The sequence below is a fragment of the Equus caballus genome, chromosome 2 (assembly GCF_041296265.1).
Source record: "Equus caballus isolate H_3958 breed thoroughbred chromosome 2, TB-T2T, whole genome shotgun sequence".
In the NCBI taxonomy this organism is placed as follows: Eukaryota; Metazoa; Chordata; class Mammalia; order Perissodactyla; family Equidae; genus Equus; species Equus caballus.
Genome location: NC_091685.1, coordinates 10,779,479 through 10,799,800, shown reverse-complemented (window position 1 = coordinate 10,799,800; position 20,322 = coordinate 10,779,479). Strand labels below are relative to the sequence as shown.

The 20,322-nt window shown below is 56.1% G+C and overlaps 1 protein-coding gene across 1 annotated transcript in view; it reads right to left on the bottom strand.

The window, feature by feature from the left end:
- The window catches only part of TRABD2B (TraB domain containing 2B), a 216,945-nt gene that overhangs the window by 21,446 nt on the left and 175,177 nt on the right, over positions 1 to 20,322 (bottom strand). Inside the window, exons 3-4 of the mRNA XM_023630292.2 lie at positions 18,154 to 18,300; positions 11,517 to 11,691 (exon numbers count right to left, since the gene is read on the bottom strand). Of these exons, the coding sequence (XP_023486060.1) occupies positions 11,517 to 11,691; positions 18,154 to 18,300 (322 nt within the window). The remainder of the gene's footprint in view (positions 1 to 11,516; positions 11,692 to 18,153; positions 18,301 to 20,322) is intronic.

The following is a 20,322-nucleotide window of genomic DNA, read 5'->3' as shown; positions in this document are numbered from 1 at the left end:
CCGAGGCTTGCCTCCAAGGTCAGAAATCCTAAAAAAGGCACCACGTCTATCCTGGAACCTGCGGGAAAGGTGTGGAAAATTTCCAACGGGGCCCCGCGGTGTTGGGCTCAGCCTGCGTGGCTTGCCCAGGCCCCCGGGGTCTCCTGGCCACCGCTCAACAGCTCCTTCCAGCACCGACAGCTGTTCTCTGGCCAGCTCTCTGCAGGAAGGCACGTTCCATTTCATCTGCTGAGGCCGCGTGGACGAGGAGAGGAGAGGAGGAAAGAGTGGACGGTGGGGGTGGGGCACACAGAGGCACAGACACAGAGAGTCAGGGAAAAGAGATACACAGAGAGAGACAGGGAGAGGAGAAGAGCTCCAGGACACAAGGAAACGGAGAGGAGAAAGACAGGAGGAGAGGGGCCCGGAGACAGGCAGTAAGAGACACACAGAAACAGAGACAATGGGAGGGAGAGAAGGAAAAGGAGACGCTGAAGCTCAGGCAGGGGATGTGACTTGCCAGGGTCGCACAGCTGGTGAAAGACAAAGCTTAGACTTCTACCTAGAGATGTGCTGGTTTGCTGCCTGGTCCAGGACACCCGCTCTGGAGTCCTGGCCGCTGTGAGGGGTCCTGAATTCACATTTTGGGGGAGGAAATTGTCAGAAACAGGTGTCCCGTCTAAGGCTCACCAGATGGAAGAGAACTGTGTGAGTGCTCAGCAAGAACAATACGCCAATTAACAGGGTAACTTCAAGACAGTGTTGGGGGCCGGGCAGAGGGGAGAACCAGATGATCCCACAGAGGCTCCAGTCACAGTGGTGCCCGCGGCTGGCGCATGTGTTTTCTCTCCAGCGAGGCCACCAGGGTTCCAGTTTCTCCTCCTGGAAGTGGGATCCCAAACCTGTATTTATGTTCTGTCTGAAATTAATGCAAGGGAAACTTTCAAATGCTAATCTAGCTGCTAGGGTCGGCCGCTGGACAGCAAGCGACGGCCGTTTTTGTGTTCCTGAGGAAGTGTGACGGGAGGGCTGGGCAGACGGACCAGAGGAAGGACGGACACTTGGGGCCAGGGGGCTTCTCATCTTCCAGGGAGGGTCTGTGTGGGAACCAGCAGAGCTGAGCTTTCCTTCTGCTCGGCGTGCCAGCCTAGGGCAGGGGCCTTTCCAGCTCAGCAAGGACTGAGAGCATGCCTCCCCTGCACCCGGCCTCGTGCCAGGAGCTGAGACACATGGTCCCCACCCCGGAAGAGATCATGGTGTGGAGGGGAGACGGGCACATGAACCATGTGAGCCCTGTAGTGAGGGAGGGACGTCAGGGCCTATGAGGCTGAAGGGAAAAGAGTGGGACTCAGACCAGAGGGGTCAGTGAGGAGGGGCCTCAGGTGAGTCAGAGAAAGAGGGCATAGCACATACATGGGCACAAAAGGGAAAAAGAGCATGGGGTATGTGGTCTACTAACACTCTCCCAAGCCACTGTCCAGCTCTGTAAGGGAGTGAGTGCCCCATCCCTGGAGGTATGTAAGCAGAGGTTCGATGACCACATGTCCAGCCTGCGCAGAGGGGATTCAGACAGCCTCTGGGAAGCTGGGCGTGTCTGAGTGAAGCCTGATTCTGCCCCCCTGACCATCTGCTCCTCTCTGGAGGCTGCTAGAACTCAGGACGTGAGGAACGAAAGAGCCCTGAGACTTCAGCTCATCTCAGCGGGTCAGCTCAGCCCTGCCATTAATCATGCAAAGACAGCTACAAATAACGAGAACAGCCACCCCGCTTGCCGTTCCCCCAGCACTTAGATTGTACCGAACGCTTGGATTCATGTTCTCCCCTGCCCTCGCCTCACAACAATCCTGCTGAGGCCAGCAGGACTCCCCGGTGTCACGCGGGCAGAGAGCGGCAGAGCTGGAGTTTGTCTGAGCCCACACACTGCAGAGTGTGCCCGTTTAAAGGGCACTTTGTGGAGGCAGCTGCTGAGGCTGGGGCTCCCTGGGCACAGGGCAGGCTCCCTCTGGGGGCTGGAGCTGCTTCTGGGTCTCTGGTGCCTGTCAAACGGTTGCTCAGGTTGGGGGGGTCCCCTTCAGGGCCTCGCCCAGTTGTGTACTTCCTCTTACAAGGCACCCCCCATCCTCCGCCAGGCCCGTCCCTCCGAGGCAACCCTCCCAGGTCTTCTCACATCCCCAGGCTTGAGTCTTTCATCTCCTTTGGACCAGATCCTCTTTCAACAATATTCAGCAGAGAGATTAGGGAGCCTGCACCGTGGGCCCCGCCTGGTCCCATTGGTGAGGACCTGAGCCCTGGGGGTTTTGACAGGTCTGTGCCCTGAGGACCTGGAGCCAGCAGTCCTTCTCCACAAGCCTTTCTTGAGGACCCCTACGTGCCAGCCATGTGCCCGGCCCTGGGGACTCTGAGATGGGTGGGATGCCCTTTCCTCCTGGGGTCGGAGACCGCTCCGGATCCAGGCAATGACCGTGCAGGGGGACTGGAGGGCAGCACTGGGCACTGTGGGGAGAACCCCAGAGAAGGAGCCTGTGGGGTCTGTGAACTACAGGGGGCAGGGCCGGGCCTAGGGCTCACGGTGGCCATGGCAATCACTCCACAACCCCCAGACGCTCCTTCCCTGGAATGATGCACCCAGGACCCCACGAGAGCTGCCTGGCAGCCAGCCATGCGGGCAGGGATGGGGCCCACTGGCTCCTGAGCCTCCTGGCACTTGGAGCTGATGCCCAGCTCTTGGGGTTCCCCTGCAGTGTCCCAGCCGGGTCCTCAGAGGCCGCAGAGCACTTCTGCCTCCTCTGCTGGACGGCACTGTGCTCGCCTGTGTGGGAATCCCGTCTTTGGAGGACTGCGGGCTCTGAGGGGGCAGGGACTCTGAAATAATAATGACCATGCAGGAGCTCACATTCATCGATGGATGGTGCTGCACAGGCGCTGACTGTGCAAGTGTCAGCCCACTGACTCTCAGGGCACATCTGAGCGGGGACACCTGAGGGCAGAGAAGCTGAGCACCCCGTGTGCCCAGGCTGCGTGCTGTAAGGAGCAGCGCTGGGTTTCTCACTCAGGCGGCCCGGCTCCGAAGCCACGCTCTTAATCTAGGGCACTGTCCTCTCCTCCCGCACTCGCCACACTGCCCAGCAGGAGCTCGAAGCCTGTGGCTGACGGTCCACAAATCCTTGCTCACCGATGGAGAGGCCTTGGAGATGCAGCCTGGGACATGGTGCCCTGTCCTTCTCAACATTCCCTGTTTCAGGGACAAGCTAGCTGAGGGGACGTTCCTCGGGCCAGCTGGATGCTCTGGGCTGAAACAGGAACGGCGGCTCTGGCCAAGCACTGCTGCCCATGGGAGGCGTGCTGGCTGCCATGCAGGGGGGCACCAGGGTCCTTTGAAGCACCTTGGGAAATTCTGAAACGCTTCCAGACATTGGCCTCCTGCTCCAGTGTGGGGAGCATGGCAGGCCATGGGCGTTTGCCTGGGAGGGGAGAGAGTGGCTGGGCTTGTGCTGCCTATGTGCTGGCCCCCTCTTTCTAAGGTTACAAAGGTCGTACATGGGCCATGACTGCTCTTCTGTGTCCCACCATGAGCTCCGAGGGGCTTCTGTTTCTGAGGCTGAGTGGAGAACCAAGGTGAGAACGAGGTGAATCCCGTCCTGAGGACTACGGGGATGATGAGAGGAATCAGAAGCAGCTGGACTTGCATCAGGGAAATTTCAACCAGTCTCACCTCCTCCAGGAAGCCTTCTCTGACTTACCATGCCACCTTTTAGTGCCATTCACTCGAACCGTTACCCAGCCTACCCACCCCAGAAGACGTTAGCCACAACCCTACTCAAAACAGGTTATCGTTCGCTTACAGGAAACCACAAACAGAGGAAGGAGAAGACAGCTCCAGAACCAGTTGAAACCAGCTGGAGAGAACATGGTGAACAGATCTGACCTGACATAGACCCCACAGCTCATCACACGTTCATTGTAACATGTTACCATGCTCCGTAATACACCCACCGAGGCCATGACAGCTTACAGCTGCCAGGTGATGGCAGACAGAACCACAGAAGGAAAGAAAGAGTGGCACCCCTGCTTCCCAGAAGGCCTGTCCCTTCCCCATACAGCTGTGGCTGTTCCTCCGCTCCACCCTGCCCCCAGGGGGTCTCCAAACTTTGTTCCCCCTTCTCCATTCTTTGGTAAAGCTTGTGCTATTCAATGCTCAGCTTTGGTCTCCTTTCAAAGCTGCGACACTGAACGGGGAAAGAACCCTCTAAGGTTGGGAGGGAGCTCAACGCTAACAAAGCCTGTCAGGCATGCATGCAATTGCTGAATGTTGGGGCTAGAAGGGACCTTCATCTTCACCCCAGCTAGGCCCCTCACTATGCAGCTGAGGGAGGAAAGGCTCTGGGAAGGCCAAGTGGAAGGTCTCAGAGCATAAGAGTGTCCACAACACCAGGCCGTTTCCCTTCTCCACCCTCCCGTCCTTGACTTAACTCTCACCTTGCCCTCTCTCTCCTTTCTCACTGACTCCCTCTGAGCCATCTTGCCGCCTCCCCTTCCTACATGCCCTCCTGCTTAGCCCTCAGCGCCCTCCTCCAGCCTCTGCCTGCACGGCTGGGCCAACAACAGTACCTGGGGCTCTGTTTCTGGTTGGTTCTGAGATCTTTTCATTTGCCAGCCCAATCTCCCCTTCCAAAGGGCAGGCAGGATGTTGTTGAACCCCTGGGTCTCCCACTGTCTGGCAGCAGATGTGGGTGCTGGTGCAGGTTTTGCTGTGGGGTAATGTAGGGGCAAGGGGCACTTCTGCTCACAGGCCTCAGCGTGGGGGCCCATTCATTCATTCATTCATTCAACAAGTGTGTACTGACAACCTCAGGGCTCAGGGAGTGGCCAGCCGGGACTGGGAGATGGCAAATGTGCTCAGCATGCGCCGGGCTGTGACAGGGGAGTCCTGCAGGACTGTGGCAGCCCAGAGAGGAGGTCGAGGAAGGCGCAGGCAGCAGAGGGAGAGGGTGTTCTCTGTAGGAGAGAGGGCCCGAACCGCAGCTTGCAGGTCTTCTAGGCAGGCTGGCCCTCGGGAAGAATGGCCCAGTCAGTGCTGACCATCATTTCTCTGCAGTTCTAAGATTCTTTCACTTCCCACCAGCACCTCGATTACCCGTCTGCCAAATAGAATGATAAATACCATCCTGTCTCCCTCAAGATGCATCGAGGACCTAGAGGTCGTATGAGCTGATGGATATGGGTGTTCTTCAAGCAGGAGGGCCCACTCTCCAGGGAGCAATGGCTGCTGTTACTAATAAAGAAGCTGTTCCCAGGAAGTAGGTCTGCCAGCCCAGCCACACTGTCCCAGCTGACGCCAGTGGTGCCCCTTTGAGCCCTGCCCATGTTACAGATTCACGAGCAAATAAATAAAATAGTTGTTGGTTTAAGCCAAAAAAAAAAAAAAAAGGTTAATGGCATTTGGTATGTTGGCTTTTATCTCTCCCTTCTCTCAGGGCTGGGTTTTCACCACTGACCTGCTTCTGTGTCCCAGCCTGGCAGGCGGTTTTCTGGTGCTGGGTCTGTGGCACTGTGGCTGGGGTCAGAAAGAGGCTGGCACAGGCCTGGAGGCTGGCTGTGCGGGCATGCAGGGTGACAGCTACCTCACCTCTGTCTCCGGTGCCCACACAACCTGCCTTTTAACCCTGCAAATCCCGCTTGCTGCCTGGCCTTCTGCTTCCCTTGGCAGCAGGTGGCAATGGCCCTATGGGGAGGGATCTGTAGGCCCTGGAAGGCTCTTAGCTCCATCCTCCTCCCAGGGAATCAAAAAGTGGTCAAAGCAGACTATGCTGGAATGTTAGCACGCTATGATGATAGGCTGTGGGGGTAGCAGAGCCTGACAATCTTAGGACCACAAGGTGTTAGAGTCAAAGGACTTGGGGATGTTAGGAGTTAGAATTATATTCATACAGAGCACGCTAGGGTTATGGAAGCTTGATAACCTGAGATAAGCACTGGCTTTCAGAGTCTGAAATGAACGGGCCCTAAAGGTTACCTGGCCCACCCTTGAGTCTGGCTCATGTTTCCAACCCAGCTCTGCGGGCTCCCAGTCGCTCATTTCATTCCAGCTTCCAGGATGGCTGAACAAGTAAACACATCCTGAGAAAGCATCAGTCCCCTGGAGCTGGGGACAAAATGTCATCTTCTTCTGGTGCCCGGGACTGAGACCCTGCTGAGGCCTGGGGTCCAGCGGATACGAGGTGACTGAGTGGAATGAACTTGGTTCTGGGTGGCTGGGTCAGTGTGTGTTATAGAACATCTCCCAGGTGCTGGCGGTTCTGAGGAGGCGTGGGCCCCGCCCTGGAGTAGTTCACACACAGTAGGATGCTCAGAGAGCAGTGGGTGCCAGGATAAATTCAGGAGAAAGCCTGGCGGACAGCACCCCCAGCCACACCCCAGCTGTTCAGTGTTGCTGCAGAAGATCTTACCAGCCTGTGACTTGGGACCTCTGCAGCTTCCTGAGCCCTCACGGCAGTCAGAGCAGATACGTGGCAGACATGTGTCCCAATCCTGGTCCACAGCAGACATCACTAATCAACCAGGACCTCTTCTCTGCTGAGCTCTGATGGGGTTTTATCATTCTTTAGTATCCATCTATACTCCAGGCAGCCACTACCAATCAATCACAGTTGGCTATGAGGTGAAATCTATTTAACTTCCCGTCCACGTCTGTTCTTGTGGCCAGTCTCTCTTGCATTTATGTCAAATGTTCTCCGCTCTTCAAATCAAGAACCCTCCCACCTTCCCCCTCTTTCTCTGCAGATGACTTCACTTCCCACTTTATAGAGTGGAGCTCTGATTAGATGCCACCAGGTCACCTTTGCACACTGGATCACCTGCCCGCCGCCGCCTCCCTCCATTATAGGTGAGGAAGTGCCCTTCTTCACCCAAGGCCAAAGCTTCCACCTGAGCTCTGCCTTCCTGGAACCCTGGGCTGGTTCTTTTTTTCTACTCTCTCTCCTGTATCGTCAGCCTCATCCCTCCCACTGTATTCTTTCTGTCATGTTTTAAGCCCGCCCATTCTCTCCTATCTTAGAAACGGTGGGGGTGGGGGAGAGGAGCAATACAGTTACCAACTTCTTATTTTGCCAGATAAGGGCTTTGAAAGCTCCATTTGCCCTGTATCTCCATCATTTTTTTTAAAAAGCCAAAGATGTTTAACTTCAAACACAGTAGAAAGGAGATAATTTCAGAATATAAGATAAGCCTGTAAATTGAACAAACGTAGTTAATAAAACACTCAGCGCCTTATACTCATTTTTCTTAGTTATTTGTAGACCAGAGGGAACCCAAGGACCCACATAAGATCTTTGGGGCCGCCTCAGCCTCAGCTTTCCAACTGCATGAGCCTGGCAGTCGGGAATCGGGCCTCCCAACCCGTGGGCCGGCACGCCTCTCCCTGGCAGCGGCCTGGCTCATTCCAGAACATCTGGGTTTGCACACTGGCCACAGCCACTTCCTGGAGAGGCAGGGCTTCCATCTGGGTTCCCAGATGTCACCCAGGCCTGTTCAGAGTTGTCATGCATGTCCACACCCCACTGCTCCTGAACCTGTTGAGTAAGCTCCGGAAGAGGTCAAGCAGCGCCTCGCTACGGAAACCTCACCGCCACGAGGGGGAGGACTCTTCCGTGGGCTGTACTAGCTAAAAAGACACCCTGCCCACAAAATCGCCACCATCTCTGGAAGAATACAGCAAGGGCACCACATGCAAGGGAAATGGCCAGGACTGGGACCCAAGAGGCCAGGATTCAAGTAGAAGATCTGCCTGCATGGCCTTGAGGAAGCCATTTCTCCTCTCTGGGCCTCAGTTTTCATCTGCAAAACAAGTATAATTAAAACCATCTCGTGGTGTTATTGTGAAGACCCAAGGTAATGTAAGCTGTGCCTGGAACGATGGCTGGTGCACAGGAGGGGTCCTTACTACTAGGATCCCTCCACCACGTACAGACTTCTAACCCTATGATCTAAAATGAGCATATCTAGCACAGTCCAATGAGGCGAGTGTGTTATGCCCATTTCACAGATGAGAGACTGAGGCCCTTGGAGGTGAACTGGCTTTGCCAGGTTCTCTTAGCTGACAGTGGTGCAGGGGGAGGTGCCTTCTCTCTCTCTCTCCTTAGCTTGCATGGCCCCTCCCCAGAGCTCTAGAGCCAGGAACCCTGAGGCTGGCCTCTGAGGCTGGTCTGTCATAGAACGCAGAACGATGGGACCTCGGCAGGGGCCTGGCTGAGACCCCTGGCAAGGCCGGGCTGGGGGTGACTGGAGTGTCTTATAATTATGTTTCTGTTTCCAAGCTATTTCCTGGAAACACCCATTGAAAGTGGATCTGAGAGGGCTCTGCACGAGCAGACAGGTGCCTGGGGGATGGCTGGGCTAGGCCTATTTCCAGTGGCAGAGACACTCCCTCCCTCCTACAGCCTGGGGGTCCCTGGGCCTTTTCTGAGGACCGGACTGGGATGGACAAGAAGAGTCAGACCGATTCAGGCCCTCAGCACCTGACGGTCTGGGAAGGCCTGAAACGGAACTGCAGAGGCAGCCAGACAAGAGTGTGAGGAGTGGAGTGGGTGTGTCTGCAGGTCGCATGCCGCCTGAGAACGCTTGGCCTGGACTCACACCTGACTTCTCCGCCTGCCCTAGGATGTGGACTCTGAATGATGTGGCCATAAGAACACAACGAGGCAGGTGTGGACTTCTCTTGCATGGATTGTGGGAGGACGTGTTTTATGCTAATACACTGACCGTCACAGGTCCCTTCAGCTGGCTTCTTGATTGCACATGAGAACAGAGCCCCTGGACCACAGCCTGGGGTCCAGTCCTGGCTCTGTCCCCCACAGGCCATGAGCTTCACATGTGTCCTGGCCCCTGTGGATGTCAGTCTGCCCCTGCCTATGATGAGGGGGGCAGGCTCAAGCTTGGAGGCTGCGTCCAGCCGTGAAACTCTCAGGTCGAGGGCAGACGTACAGCACCGAGTGGGCTGTTTGTTCCAGGTGTGGCTCAGCTGGAAGCGGCAGCTGCCAGCAAGATCTGCACACGGCTCTGGCCTGTTGGTGGAGAGCAGGTCTCTGAGAGCCGAGGTGGGGCTCACAGTGCCTGGACTTTACTGCTGGCCTGTCCTAGGCTCTCCAGACCCGGAGGAGACCAGGAGGGGAGGATCTGGTCGACTTTCATTCATTGGTTCACTCCTTCACTCATTCATCCTTTCATACACTCACCAAGCTTGAAACCTATGAGATGCCACTAAAAACACAGGGATGGTTAAATGGTTCCTGCCCTCCCAGAGCTCAGGGTGGGGGTGGGAGACAGACCCAGCACCATTCATCGGCTACAGTGTGGGAAGCAGCCCAGGGGCGGGGAGAGGATGGGGAGGCAGGAGCTGGTGGAGGCTTGGACCGGGACAGTGGCAGTGGGGATGGACAGAGTAGACAGCTGTGAGGTCTTTTTGGTGGTCTGTCAATAAGATGGACCAGGGACCAGGTGGATTTCAGAGATGGGGAAGAAACTGGAGTTGGTCATGATGCCTGCGTGCTGGCCTGAGTGAACTTTGTGCCCCCATGGACCTGGAGTTTCAGGAAAAGGAGGTCAGTGTCCAGGGCTGCCCACACAGCGGTGACTTTCATCTCCAGGCTCTCCTGCTTCCTCGCCCACAGGAAAGAGCTGGTATTAGCTACCCCCGGAGCCTGGGTGACTCTGGTCCCACGGCCTGGGGCAGGTGGGGCAGGAAGGCTGGCCCACGTGGCCTCCCTCAATGACTGGGCTCACCAGGGGCTCCTCCTAGGCCTGAGAGGAGCCTGGGGACTAGTTGAGCTCAGAGCAGCTCCTCTTCTGTATCAGCTCGGAGCTGTTCCAGGGCACAATGCACTGCCCAGATGCCCACAGGAGCGAGGGCTGGGGAGGCAGTTGGATGGGGAGGGAGAGGGCGAGGGTGTGTGGGGAAGCACTTCCTTCCCTGCACAGTCCCCACAAGCTGTCCTGACTCGTGCCAGGCCCCCAGCAGGTGTCCTGCAGCTGGAGAGTGACCTTGCCCTCTCCATGTGGTCAGCGAAGGTCCTGCGGGCTCCTCCAGGCCCCCCTATAGGAATCCCTCCCTTCTCTGAAAACTGTGAATAGCTCCTGGAATCACAGATGGCCCAAGTGAGTTCCAGCTCCTTCTGTTCAGACGAGTAAACTGAGGCTGGGAGGGGGGAACGGGCTTGCCAGAGGCCACAACAGGCTGTGACACAGCTCCAATGTGAGCCCAGAGCTCTTTCCATCCAGCCCCAGGTATGGCTCTAAAGAGGGCCCTCCATGAGCTTCTCCCGTGCTGAGGGCTGCAGAGGAGGGAAGGCAGGTGCAGACAGACGTACCCTGGCTCCGGCCCTTGAGGTATTTGGGGTTGAATGGTGGGGAGTGAATGCCCAGGGGAGGCAGACCTCAAACAGTGGGCATGCACCATTAGGAAATAGGACTCTTCTAGGTTAGACTGACTGCTGACTTGATCCAGCTTGGCCTGACCCCAGGCAGGCAGTGTGTGGGTAACGGGACAAGGAAAGGAGGGAGAGAGGGCAGTGAGTCCTCACCAGGTGTGGGCTGAGCACCTCGTCTAATTTTCACAAAATAGGAGATGAATTCGGTCAACCCAAATTGCAGTAACACGAGCAAGAAATAAATGTTTGTCATTGTAGCTCGGGAGCAAAAGCTGACTGATAAAGGAGGCAAGTGCAATAGCTTGGTCCCAAAGTGGGACATGGCTGTCATCAGCAGAGACAACCATAGAGAAAGGAGGAAAGAGTGAGGGAGAAGAGAAAGAGAGTGGAGAAGGAACAGGGAGAGAGACAGTGATCACCTGTGCACCTGGACATCTGGACTTCCTTCACACGAAGAGGCCAGAGCCCCAGAAGAAGCATCAAGTTCATGGCCACATTGGGATGATGAAACTCATATTAATTGTCAGGATGATGATGATGATGGTACTGCCATTTTGAGTTCCTACTACATGGCAGGTTATTTAAATGTTATTACTAATTTTTGCAACTGTTCTACAAGATAGGTCTTTTCAATTCATCAAATAGTTATCGCTATCACTGCCCATTCACGGAAGAGGGATGCGAGCCTTTGAGGTCATGCAGCCTGGCGGGGGCTGGGCTGGGATCTGGACCAGGACAGGGGGATACCGGAGCCCCACCAGGAGAGCCGCATGGCCCTCAGAGTCTAGGCCTGGCTCCACTGGGTGGGCCAAGGATGGGCTGGGCAGTGGGAATTGTCTTCAGTTCTGGGCTCTCGGTATGGCTTCTGGGGCATAAAGGGGCCGCAGAAGTCCTAGTTTTGGCAAGGGTCACTCCTCTTGCCCACAGGGAATGTCACAAAAGAGCCCTTGACCAGAGGCAGGAGAACTGCTTTGCATCCAGCTCTGCTGAGGGCTGTGAGGCTTTTCCTGCTCCTCTCTGGGCCTCAACTTTTCCCTTTATGAAGCAGAGGTCAGGAGAGGCCATCTCCCAGCCCCCGGATTCTGCAGGTAGTCCCTTCCCCACTCTGACCCAAACCTGCTCCGAAGGCAAAGAAGCAGATCTTGTCTTCGTTCTCCCGCAGGAGCGCCATGACCCTCTTCCCCATCCGCTCGTTCCTCTTGTAGATGAGCTCCTGGCGGAAGTAGCTGTCGATTTCCTGGGCCGTCACCTGCTCGTGCGGGGGGAGGGTGGTGTTGATAAAGTTGGGCAGCTGTAAAGGCAAGACAGAGGCTGCCTTTAGTTCTCTCTGGAGCAAGGTGGGCTTCAAATAAACACACAGCCCAGTGTGGGGCTGGGCAACTTACCTTCATGAGTCCCTGCCATGGGTTAGATGTTTCGTATATGTTCTTCATCAATTCCAAAACCCTTTGAAACGAGTGCTGTTATTCCAGTTTTACAAATGAAGAGGGCAAGAGTGGAAAGATCCAGAGACAGGTGCAGAGTCACACAGCTAGTGAAGTGGCAGAGCCCAGAGGAGGGCCCGGGATTGCCGCACTCCCTCGTGCACCACTCCTGTGTCTGCCTCGCTGCGCCTCCGCTTCCAGCCCCTGAGGTCCTGGTGTGGGGAATGCGCTCAGCTCGTTCCCCGATCTCACTCCAGCACCGAGGCTGGCACAGACACGTGCAAGGAATTCGGTTCTGCAAGCAGGTGTGGAGGGTCAGCTGAGCTGCCCGGTGTAGCAGAATGGCCACGGGTACGAGACCAGGTTGACCTGGGCTGCAGGCCCTGTGCTGACACTGGGGGACTCTGGCCAAGTTACTTAACTTTTCTGGGTCCCAGTTTCCTCATTTGTAAGCTGGGGCTGACAATACCGTGTAGGATTGCATGTGATGAAGGGCGCTGTCACGGGCTGCAGTCAGCCCACCTATCCTACAACGTGAGAGAAGGGGCCATAGCCTTTGGCCTTCCCAAGGTATGAGCCCTGGTTGGCTACCTTCTGTTGCCACCACTATCTCCCCATCCACAGCTCCACCACTTCCCAGGACACACCCAAACCCCTCCGTCCCTCCTTAAAAACTTGGCTTCTTCCCATAATGTGGCTTCTTCAACAACCTGGCATGGAACTGCCCAGATTTCTCAGCTCTGGACCCACTGTCCCTACTCAGCCGTGTGGCCTGGGACCAACATCACTGACACATTCTTGAACTAGGCAGACAGCTCCCTGAGTTCAGGGTCAGAGCCTTTTGACTCCTGGGCCCCCAATGCCTGGTACAAAGTAGGTGCCCAGTAAAGGCTTCTGGAACCTGGAGCATAAAGTGGTGCTGTCCTTCCTTGCCACATGGCCTCCTGTTCTTCTAGTCCCAACAGGTCTTACCAACCTGGCCGGTGGGTCCAGGTGTTCCAGTACCACGGCCTCCAACATGTGGGTGGGGCCTGAGAGGAAGCCATGGGCCACTGAGGAGCCTGAGGCAGAGTCAGGACAGGCCCTCTCTTTCCCTACAACCTGTCAGTGTCATTCCGACCTCCAAGCTCCTGCTCACAGGGTGTCCGCTACCTGGTGTCGCCTCTTCTATTTCTGGCTTCACCAACTCAGGCACAAAGCACAAGACATGAGGCCGAGGGGGCTGATGGGCTGGCTCGAGGCAGAGTCTGGCTTAAGAGACTAATTTCCTACAGCTTTTGGCTCCCAAGGGTCATGTAGCCCAGCCGCATGGCTTCTAGAGCTACTGATGAGTTATCAACATTCTTTCTGAGAAAATGGGGGCATCAGGAGGCTGAACCTGAGGGACTCAGGGGAGGCCGGGACACCTGCCACTGCTGTCTCCTGACCAAGAGCCCATGCATTCCCCAGAGGAAGGAGGAGGGGCTTCTCTGCCAGAAAGGCCAGATTCACCACTCTGAGATGAACAAGACGACGATATGACTGGTGTACTCTAAATTTGTGCAGCGCACAACCTGCACAGCTGTTTGCAGCAGCCACGCCAGTGCCCAACAGGGTGAGCATAGAGTCGGTGTCTGAGGACTGTTTGGCAAATGGATAAATGCAGGAATGGAGTTCTTGCTCCCTCCCCAACTGTGGAAGGGATGATGGGCAGCCCTGACAAAGCAGGCCACGAAACAGGACTTGAGGCAACTGTAGGAAAACCCACAGGCTTCTGAGTGATGGAGGAGCACAAGGGAGGCTGTGACTCAGAAGGCTTATTTCTGCAAACACGGCCCTCATAGGCTCTTTCCAGCACCTGCATATGGAAGAGATCGTGGGACAATGTTGTACCAACAAATAAATATTTGTTCCATCCGTGAACGGTGGATGAATGGACGAGCTGGGGGGCAGGAAAGCTGTGCTGGCCATGAACGCGAGTCCCGCAGGCAGGCCGCCAGCACAGCCTGAGTCCCGCGTTTCCGCTTGCCAGCTGAGTGTCTCTATAACCAGCAAGTTACCTGGCCTCTCTGAGCCTCAGTTTCCAAATGGGTAACACGGGGGTAATACATGTTGTTGAAGGAATTAAACGAGATGAGTTTGGGACAGGTCTCAGCACAGTGTGTGGCACAAAGGAAGCCTTGACTAAATGTCAGTTTTGTGCAACTAGCCTGTAGGGTGGAGCTGTCTTTGTCACCTCTCCTCTATGATGGCAGAGGCTACAGTACAAGTTGACCTTGGGCAGGGCGTAGAGACACAGATGACAAAGAGATGGCCTTCAGAACCGTCAGCCAAGAAGGCCAAATTCTGCTTCCCTCCCCTTCTGCCGAGGGTCCAAGCAGAGGCCTTCTCCCTAGACCTGTGGACATGGCCAGCCCTCCCGCCTCCATTCCTCGACCATGAGTGTGCAATTGTGGAAATATTAATCTCCATTCATTCCTCAGGGAGCTAAAAAAAAAAGGTAACACGGACAAGAACCAGAAAATTCAATGTCAAGGCCACAAAGAAGTTGGACTAGATGCTCGGTTCCCTGGGCTGCCCAGCGGCTGGCTGACATTCTCTGCATGTTTCATGCTGATGGGCCCTGGCTCCGTGCCAAGGATGGGGCTTGGGTCTGGGCCTGGGCTGGGCTGGAAGCAAATTAATGATGCCATTAGACTTGTTGGGAGCCTTGAATCTCTTGCAATAAGCTTAAGTGCAGGAGGCACGGTAACATTTTAAAGAGGACACATCAGGTCCCCAGGGCCCTAGAGTGATGGGTCCGAGATGGGGTGATGAAAAGATGGGCTGAGCAAAGCTGGAGTGGGGCCGTGGGAGATGACTTCAGTGTAGGCACCCCGACCACGACCGAGTCAGACCCGGCAGTCAAGTACTCAGATCTGCTGATATCAGCGATCTCAGCGTCTTCATCCCTCCTCTTCACACTGTCCATCCAACAGACATCTTCAGAGAACTTCCATGGGCCTGGCCCTGTGTCCAGCTGTGAGAGCTAGGGGGCTCAGACTGGGTGTGCCGCCCTGGATGAGTCTCACAGCCCGGCGGGGGAAGGGAGCCAGGGCACCGTGGGATCCAGGCTTTGAGAGGGTGCCAAGCGATGTGGGAGTGGGCATTTAATAGGGTGACCATGTGTCTTGCTTTGTCCAGGACAGTCCACGGTCGTGGCTAGGGTGAACTCCTCCATGCCTGGCAGTTATTCTGACTCTTAATTATATTCAAGCTCTCGCTCTCAAGTGTCTGCGGATGGATGATAAGCATGGCTTCTCCACACCTAACCCAGGCTGGGGGCTCAGACAAGGCTTCCCAGGGCGGGGAGCTTTGCATCACCCTGTTGATTTGGAGACAACGACAGTGCAAGAGACCTGGGAGCTGCGGGAGGCCGGGCCTAGGCATTTCTGAAGGTGGGCTGGTGGAGTGTGGAGGCAAGGCAGACCACGGGGGAGGTGCACTCGGCACCTGGCCCTCAGTGTTATCATCCTGGGCCCTGCACCTGTCCCACCCAGGCCTCCAGAGGCTGCTTCATCCTTCTCTGTGCTGCAGCCAGGGGCATCTTTCTCAACACATCATCCTCTGGCTTGAACATTCCAGGGCTTTCTCACCCCTGCATGATATGCCCGCCGCTCTGCAAATCATTCCCCGGGACCTCCCACGTCCTCCCACCCCCACCAGCACAGCTTGCTCTGCCTGCCAGCTGCTCACTTCCTCCCCTCCTGGTGGACTCCACTGTCAAGCCTAGCTCCAATGCCACCTTCTCCCTGAGGCCTTCCAACTGTGCCCCTACAGCCCCTGCGTCCTTGGCCCCCTGCAGACTTAGAGGCTTCCAGCTGCAGACGCAGCCCCACGTCACCTGGACCCCCCTCTCCAGCACGTGGGCCCTGGATTCAGCCTTGCTACCCTGACTCTAGGCTTCTCTGTGGCTGGAGGCAGGGCTGCCCCCCTACCCCAACCTTGAGGGCTCGACTCTGTCCGTGCCCCCATGGGTGCAGACTGGGTTGCTATTCTAATCTGGGTGGACAAATCCACTCCATCCCACCTCAAGTAAAGCCACTGCCAGAAGACCCCCAATACAGTTAACCTGCCAGAGACAAATCAGTGGTTCTGGACACAGGCTCACAGGAAATCTGAGCTTGCCACGCCCTGACGTCACCCCATCCCTCCCTCTCTCAGCTCAGTGTCAACCACAGCCTGGCCAGGGCCCCGTCCTGCACACCCCTCCCCGCGACCCAGCCACATCATGGTCAGGCCATCCCGAGGGGTGACCAGGTCCCCCTCTGCCACAGAGCTCACCAGCCTGTCCCCCAGAGGATGATGCAGGGCAGGGCTCTGTCACAAGGCGCATCCCAGGAGAACCGCCTATGAGCCTCCTGGTGCTAGAGTTCTTCTCCCTCTCTCCTCCACCGCCCAGAGTCACAGCTCCCAGAGTCCCGAGCCTCCTGCGGCAGGGTCTCGGGGGCCTTCCTCTTCCACTGTCTACAATGCACAGAGCACAACACACACCTACATTCGCTCACGCGACAGTCGCTCGCTGATGCTCGCTCCGTGTGCTGAGCTGGGTACGGGACCCAGAGATGAGCATCATGCTCGCCCTCTAGGCGCTCTGGGTCTAGTGTGGTGGCGGCTGGTCCTTGGCTCTGCTTCCAGCACAAACTCTCACCCTCCTCCTGATCTCTCTTGCCTCCGGCTTATTCGCACGCAGCTTCTTTGCTGGAACATTCTTCCTCCTCCCGTCTATGGCCAGTTCAGGATCTTCTCTGACCTCTCATCTGGCAGGAATCTTTCCTTCTCTCCCCAGCCCCAGCCCCCAGGCCCATCTAAGTTCCTGCTCCTGCCACAGCTCCAAGTGCATCCTCTACTGTCTCGCACAGCAAGGATCACACGTCGGTACAACTGATTGTGGAAGCCCCCCATCTCTCCTGCGAGACTGTCAGCCCCACAGGGGCAGCTCTCTCTGCTCCCCCTTGTATCCATTTTCATAGCAGTGTGCCTGGAACTTATAAACTATTTTGTTCATTCATTCAGCAAATATTTACTGAGTCCTCCTCTGTGCCAGGCACTGCACTAGCCAATTGGGATGTAATGATTTAAGAAAACAGATGAATAAAACTTCCAGTGGGGAAGGACAGACAGTAACTAATCACTGATCAATGAATCAGGATACATAAGAGTGCAAGACGATGATACAGGCCCCGGGGAAAAGTGGGGCACAACAAAGGGGAGAGAGTGAGGGCGTGGGGTCAGGCTGCAATTCTAGATGCGGTAGCGGGGCCGATTTAGAAAGGCCAGAGAAGAAATAGCCGTGGTGATATCTGGGGAAGGGTGATCCTGGCGAAAGGAACAGCCAGTGCAAAGGAGCAGTGTACCAAGTGGGCTCATGGATCAGCAAGGAGGTCCGTGCAGCTGGAGTGGCAGGTGTGGGAGGAGGGCAGAAGGACATGGTTGGGGGGAGACATGGGGCCACACAGGGGATGCCCACTTTTCCCCTGAGAAAATGAGGAGCCACTGCAGTGTCCTGAGCAGGGAAGTGGCCTGTTTGGATGAATTCATCTGCGTCTTGAATGAATGGATATTCAAGCTCCATGACACAGAAAGCACAGGGGGCGCAGAGGAGCTGGGAGGACACCTAACTCCATCCTGGGTGTCAGGGCGGGAGGAGCCTGAACAAAGGCCCAGTGGAAGGAAGAGCAAGCTGCAAGTGGCACAAGGTCTGTGTGGTGGGGGACCCAGGCTGTGACAAGGCCAGTGGTGGGCAGGACACGATGGCCTCGAATGCTGGACCAAGAGTCTTGGAACTGACCCCGACGGCAATGGGGAGGCTGGTGGAGCTGCGCTCCTCGGGGTCCTGCTGGCTGTCTGCCCAGCCTGGGGGGTGACATGTCCTCCAGGACTTGAACCATGGCAGATGCCCCTGGCTGCACTTGGGCCCAAGCTCCGAGCACCTGTGGGCTTCCCGTCCCCAGGCACTAATTCCCCAGATGCTGAACTGAGCCTCTAAGAGGCCTCCTGTTCTTCCAGGCTAAGCTTCCAGGGTCGAGGCCCCAGAGCCGCGCACACCAGGCTCAAGGGCTACTCTTGATAACTTGGTAACTCAACAACTAATAAGTGCTGTGGCCTTGGGCAAGTCTCTTCCTCTCTCGGCCTCAGTTTCCCCATATGTAAAATGGGATACAAATAGCTCCTGATTACCATGACTGGCAAGAAGATTGCCTGCGCCTGGCACACAGCAGGTGTCTAATAAACACCAGGCGGGTTCCTATGGGCCTGGCCTTTGGAACTGGCGACCTAGAGGCTGCATGGGCCGGAGGAGGGAGCCTCACCTGGGATGTGTCGTGGTTGAAGATGACGGCGTTGAGGTCCCCGCAGTTGTAATGCTTGATGAGGTCCTCGGTGGTGTAGGGCGCCTGCAGGCTGCCGGCCCGCACGCTCTCATGCTGCAGCAGGGTCTGGTTCAGGGCAAACAGCACCTGGCGGGGGCGGAAAGAGACAGGAATAAGGGCTGTGCTCAGGGACCTGGCGGAGGTCTCTCTGGATTGAGGGCACCAGGCCCTAAGACAGAGAAGGACTCACTGGCTTCTGAACATGTTCAGTCTGTTCTCATCTCCAGCAATTGCCCACACAGTTCCCACTCCTGCCCCGGGTCTCAACATCTTGTCTAATAACGCGGCAGAACAAGAACCCTGGTTCTGTCTGGGTTTGGAATGATGGGTGAGTTTTTCTTTTGATTCCTTTCTTTTCCGGTGCTTAGAAAAATTCTAGAATGAGCACAGATTCGTTTTGTAATCAAGAGCATGCCCAAACAAATGAGCAAGACAAGCAGTAAGCCCACCTAGATGCCGAGGCCCAAGTCCAACACCACCTGCTCCAGATGCTGTCCTCACTCCAGGTAAGGGCTTGGGGCCTGGACCCTCCGGCTCAGACCCGTGCTGGTATTCAGCACGTTTCTCAAGCCCCTCTGTGCTCTGGGCCACCATGTCGGGCCAGGGGACACAGCTGCGCCCCGGCTGGACCTGCCAGGCATCAGGACCACTGGCAGCGCTCTACAAAGCTCAGATACCCAGGTCCCAGCCCGGGAGTCGGACTCTCTGAGGTGGGGCCCAGGATCCGTATTTTTCACTGGCTTCTGGGGAACTTCCTTACAGAGCAATTGCTTCTGTCATTTGAGGACCAGACTCTAAGGACCATGGCCTGCCCGTGAGGTGCAAGGGCCCTGGGAAATGATTCCAAATGCCCCATTTTAGATGGGGAAACTCTTTTTTAGATGAGGCCCATGAGGGGACTTGTTCAATTCCACACAGCTGGGACTGGAGCTGGCTTCACGTGGCTGTACCCCAGACTCCCTTGGCCAACAAAAGGGAGGCACCTGACCATTCTTTAGCTTATTTAGCACAGATATAGGGAAAAATTTGTTGCAATTCTTGTGCAAAATGTCAGGAGGTGGTTCAGGTCACCTGTCCCTCCTGTTTCCCCAGCCATAGCCTGTCCATCAGTCCTCGGGCTCTGTTCCTTCTGTTGGCACACTGTTTTGGATGGCAGCCCCCCAGCCTGTTGGTCCACACCAATTCAGGCCTGAGCATCTCCCACTCAGTCCACTGCAACAGTCCCTCTCACCCCCTCCCTGCAGACCCCCTCACCTCCCACTTCTTCCATATTCTTCTGCCACATTTTTTAAAAGCACGAATTGGATGGTTTCTCTCTCTTTTTTGCTCAAAAATATCCTGGGTGCCTCCTGCCCTCAGGATGAAGGCCTAGCTCCTCAGTGGAGCCTGCAAGGCAGTGACCTGGACCCTGCTGTGGTCAGTGACCTTGTGTCCTACCCAGCCTTCATGTCTCCAAATGCTCAACTACTCAGCCGCATTCTGTCTCTGCGCCTCGTACATGCTGTTCCCTGTACATGGAAAGGCCCTTGTCTCCGTTCTCCACTTGCAAATTCAGACTTGGCCTTCCAGGCTCTGCTCAGATGTCTTCTCCATGGGATTTCTCTGATCATCAGGGGGCTGGGTGGGGCCCCTCCCCAGGTGTCCCATGGTCTCCCTGTGTGGTAGATTGATATAGTAACGGCCCCAAATCTTTATCCCTTCCTATATTCATGCTCTTGGCCATGGAACTCTGTAGCCCCCTCCCATTCTGCCTCTGGACTTGCTTTATAGCCAATGGGATGTTGGCAACCATTACAAACGAGGCCTGAAAAAGCCCCGGTGGGCAGCGGCTGCCCCTTGCACCTCCACCATGGCCCTGAGAGCAGCCCAGGCCAGGGCAGACCAAACTGCTTCAGTTGTCCCCCCGAGGCCATCCCGGACCAGCCAACAACCAGTGGGCTCCCAGACACTCGAGGCAGCCCAGCCGAGCCTACCTGCCATCGTTCCAACACCCCGGCAGATTCTCCCGGCTGTCACTACACAGCACAGTCGTGGTGACAGATACGTGACCCACCATGCTCCCCTCCATCATGGCGGGAACACTGGCTTATATCTGCTCTGTAGCTACCT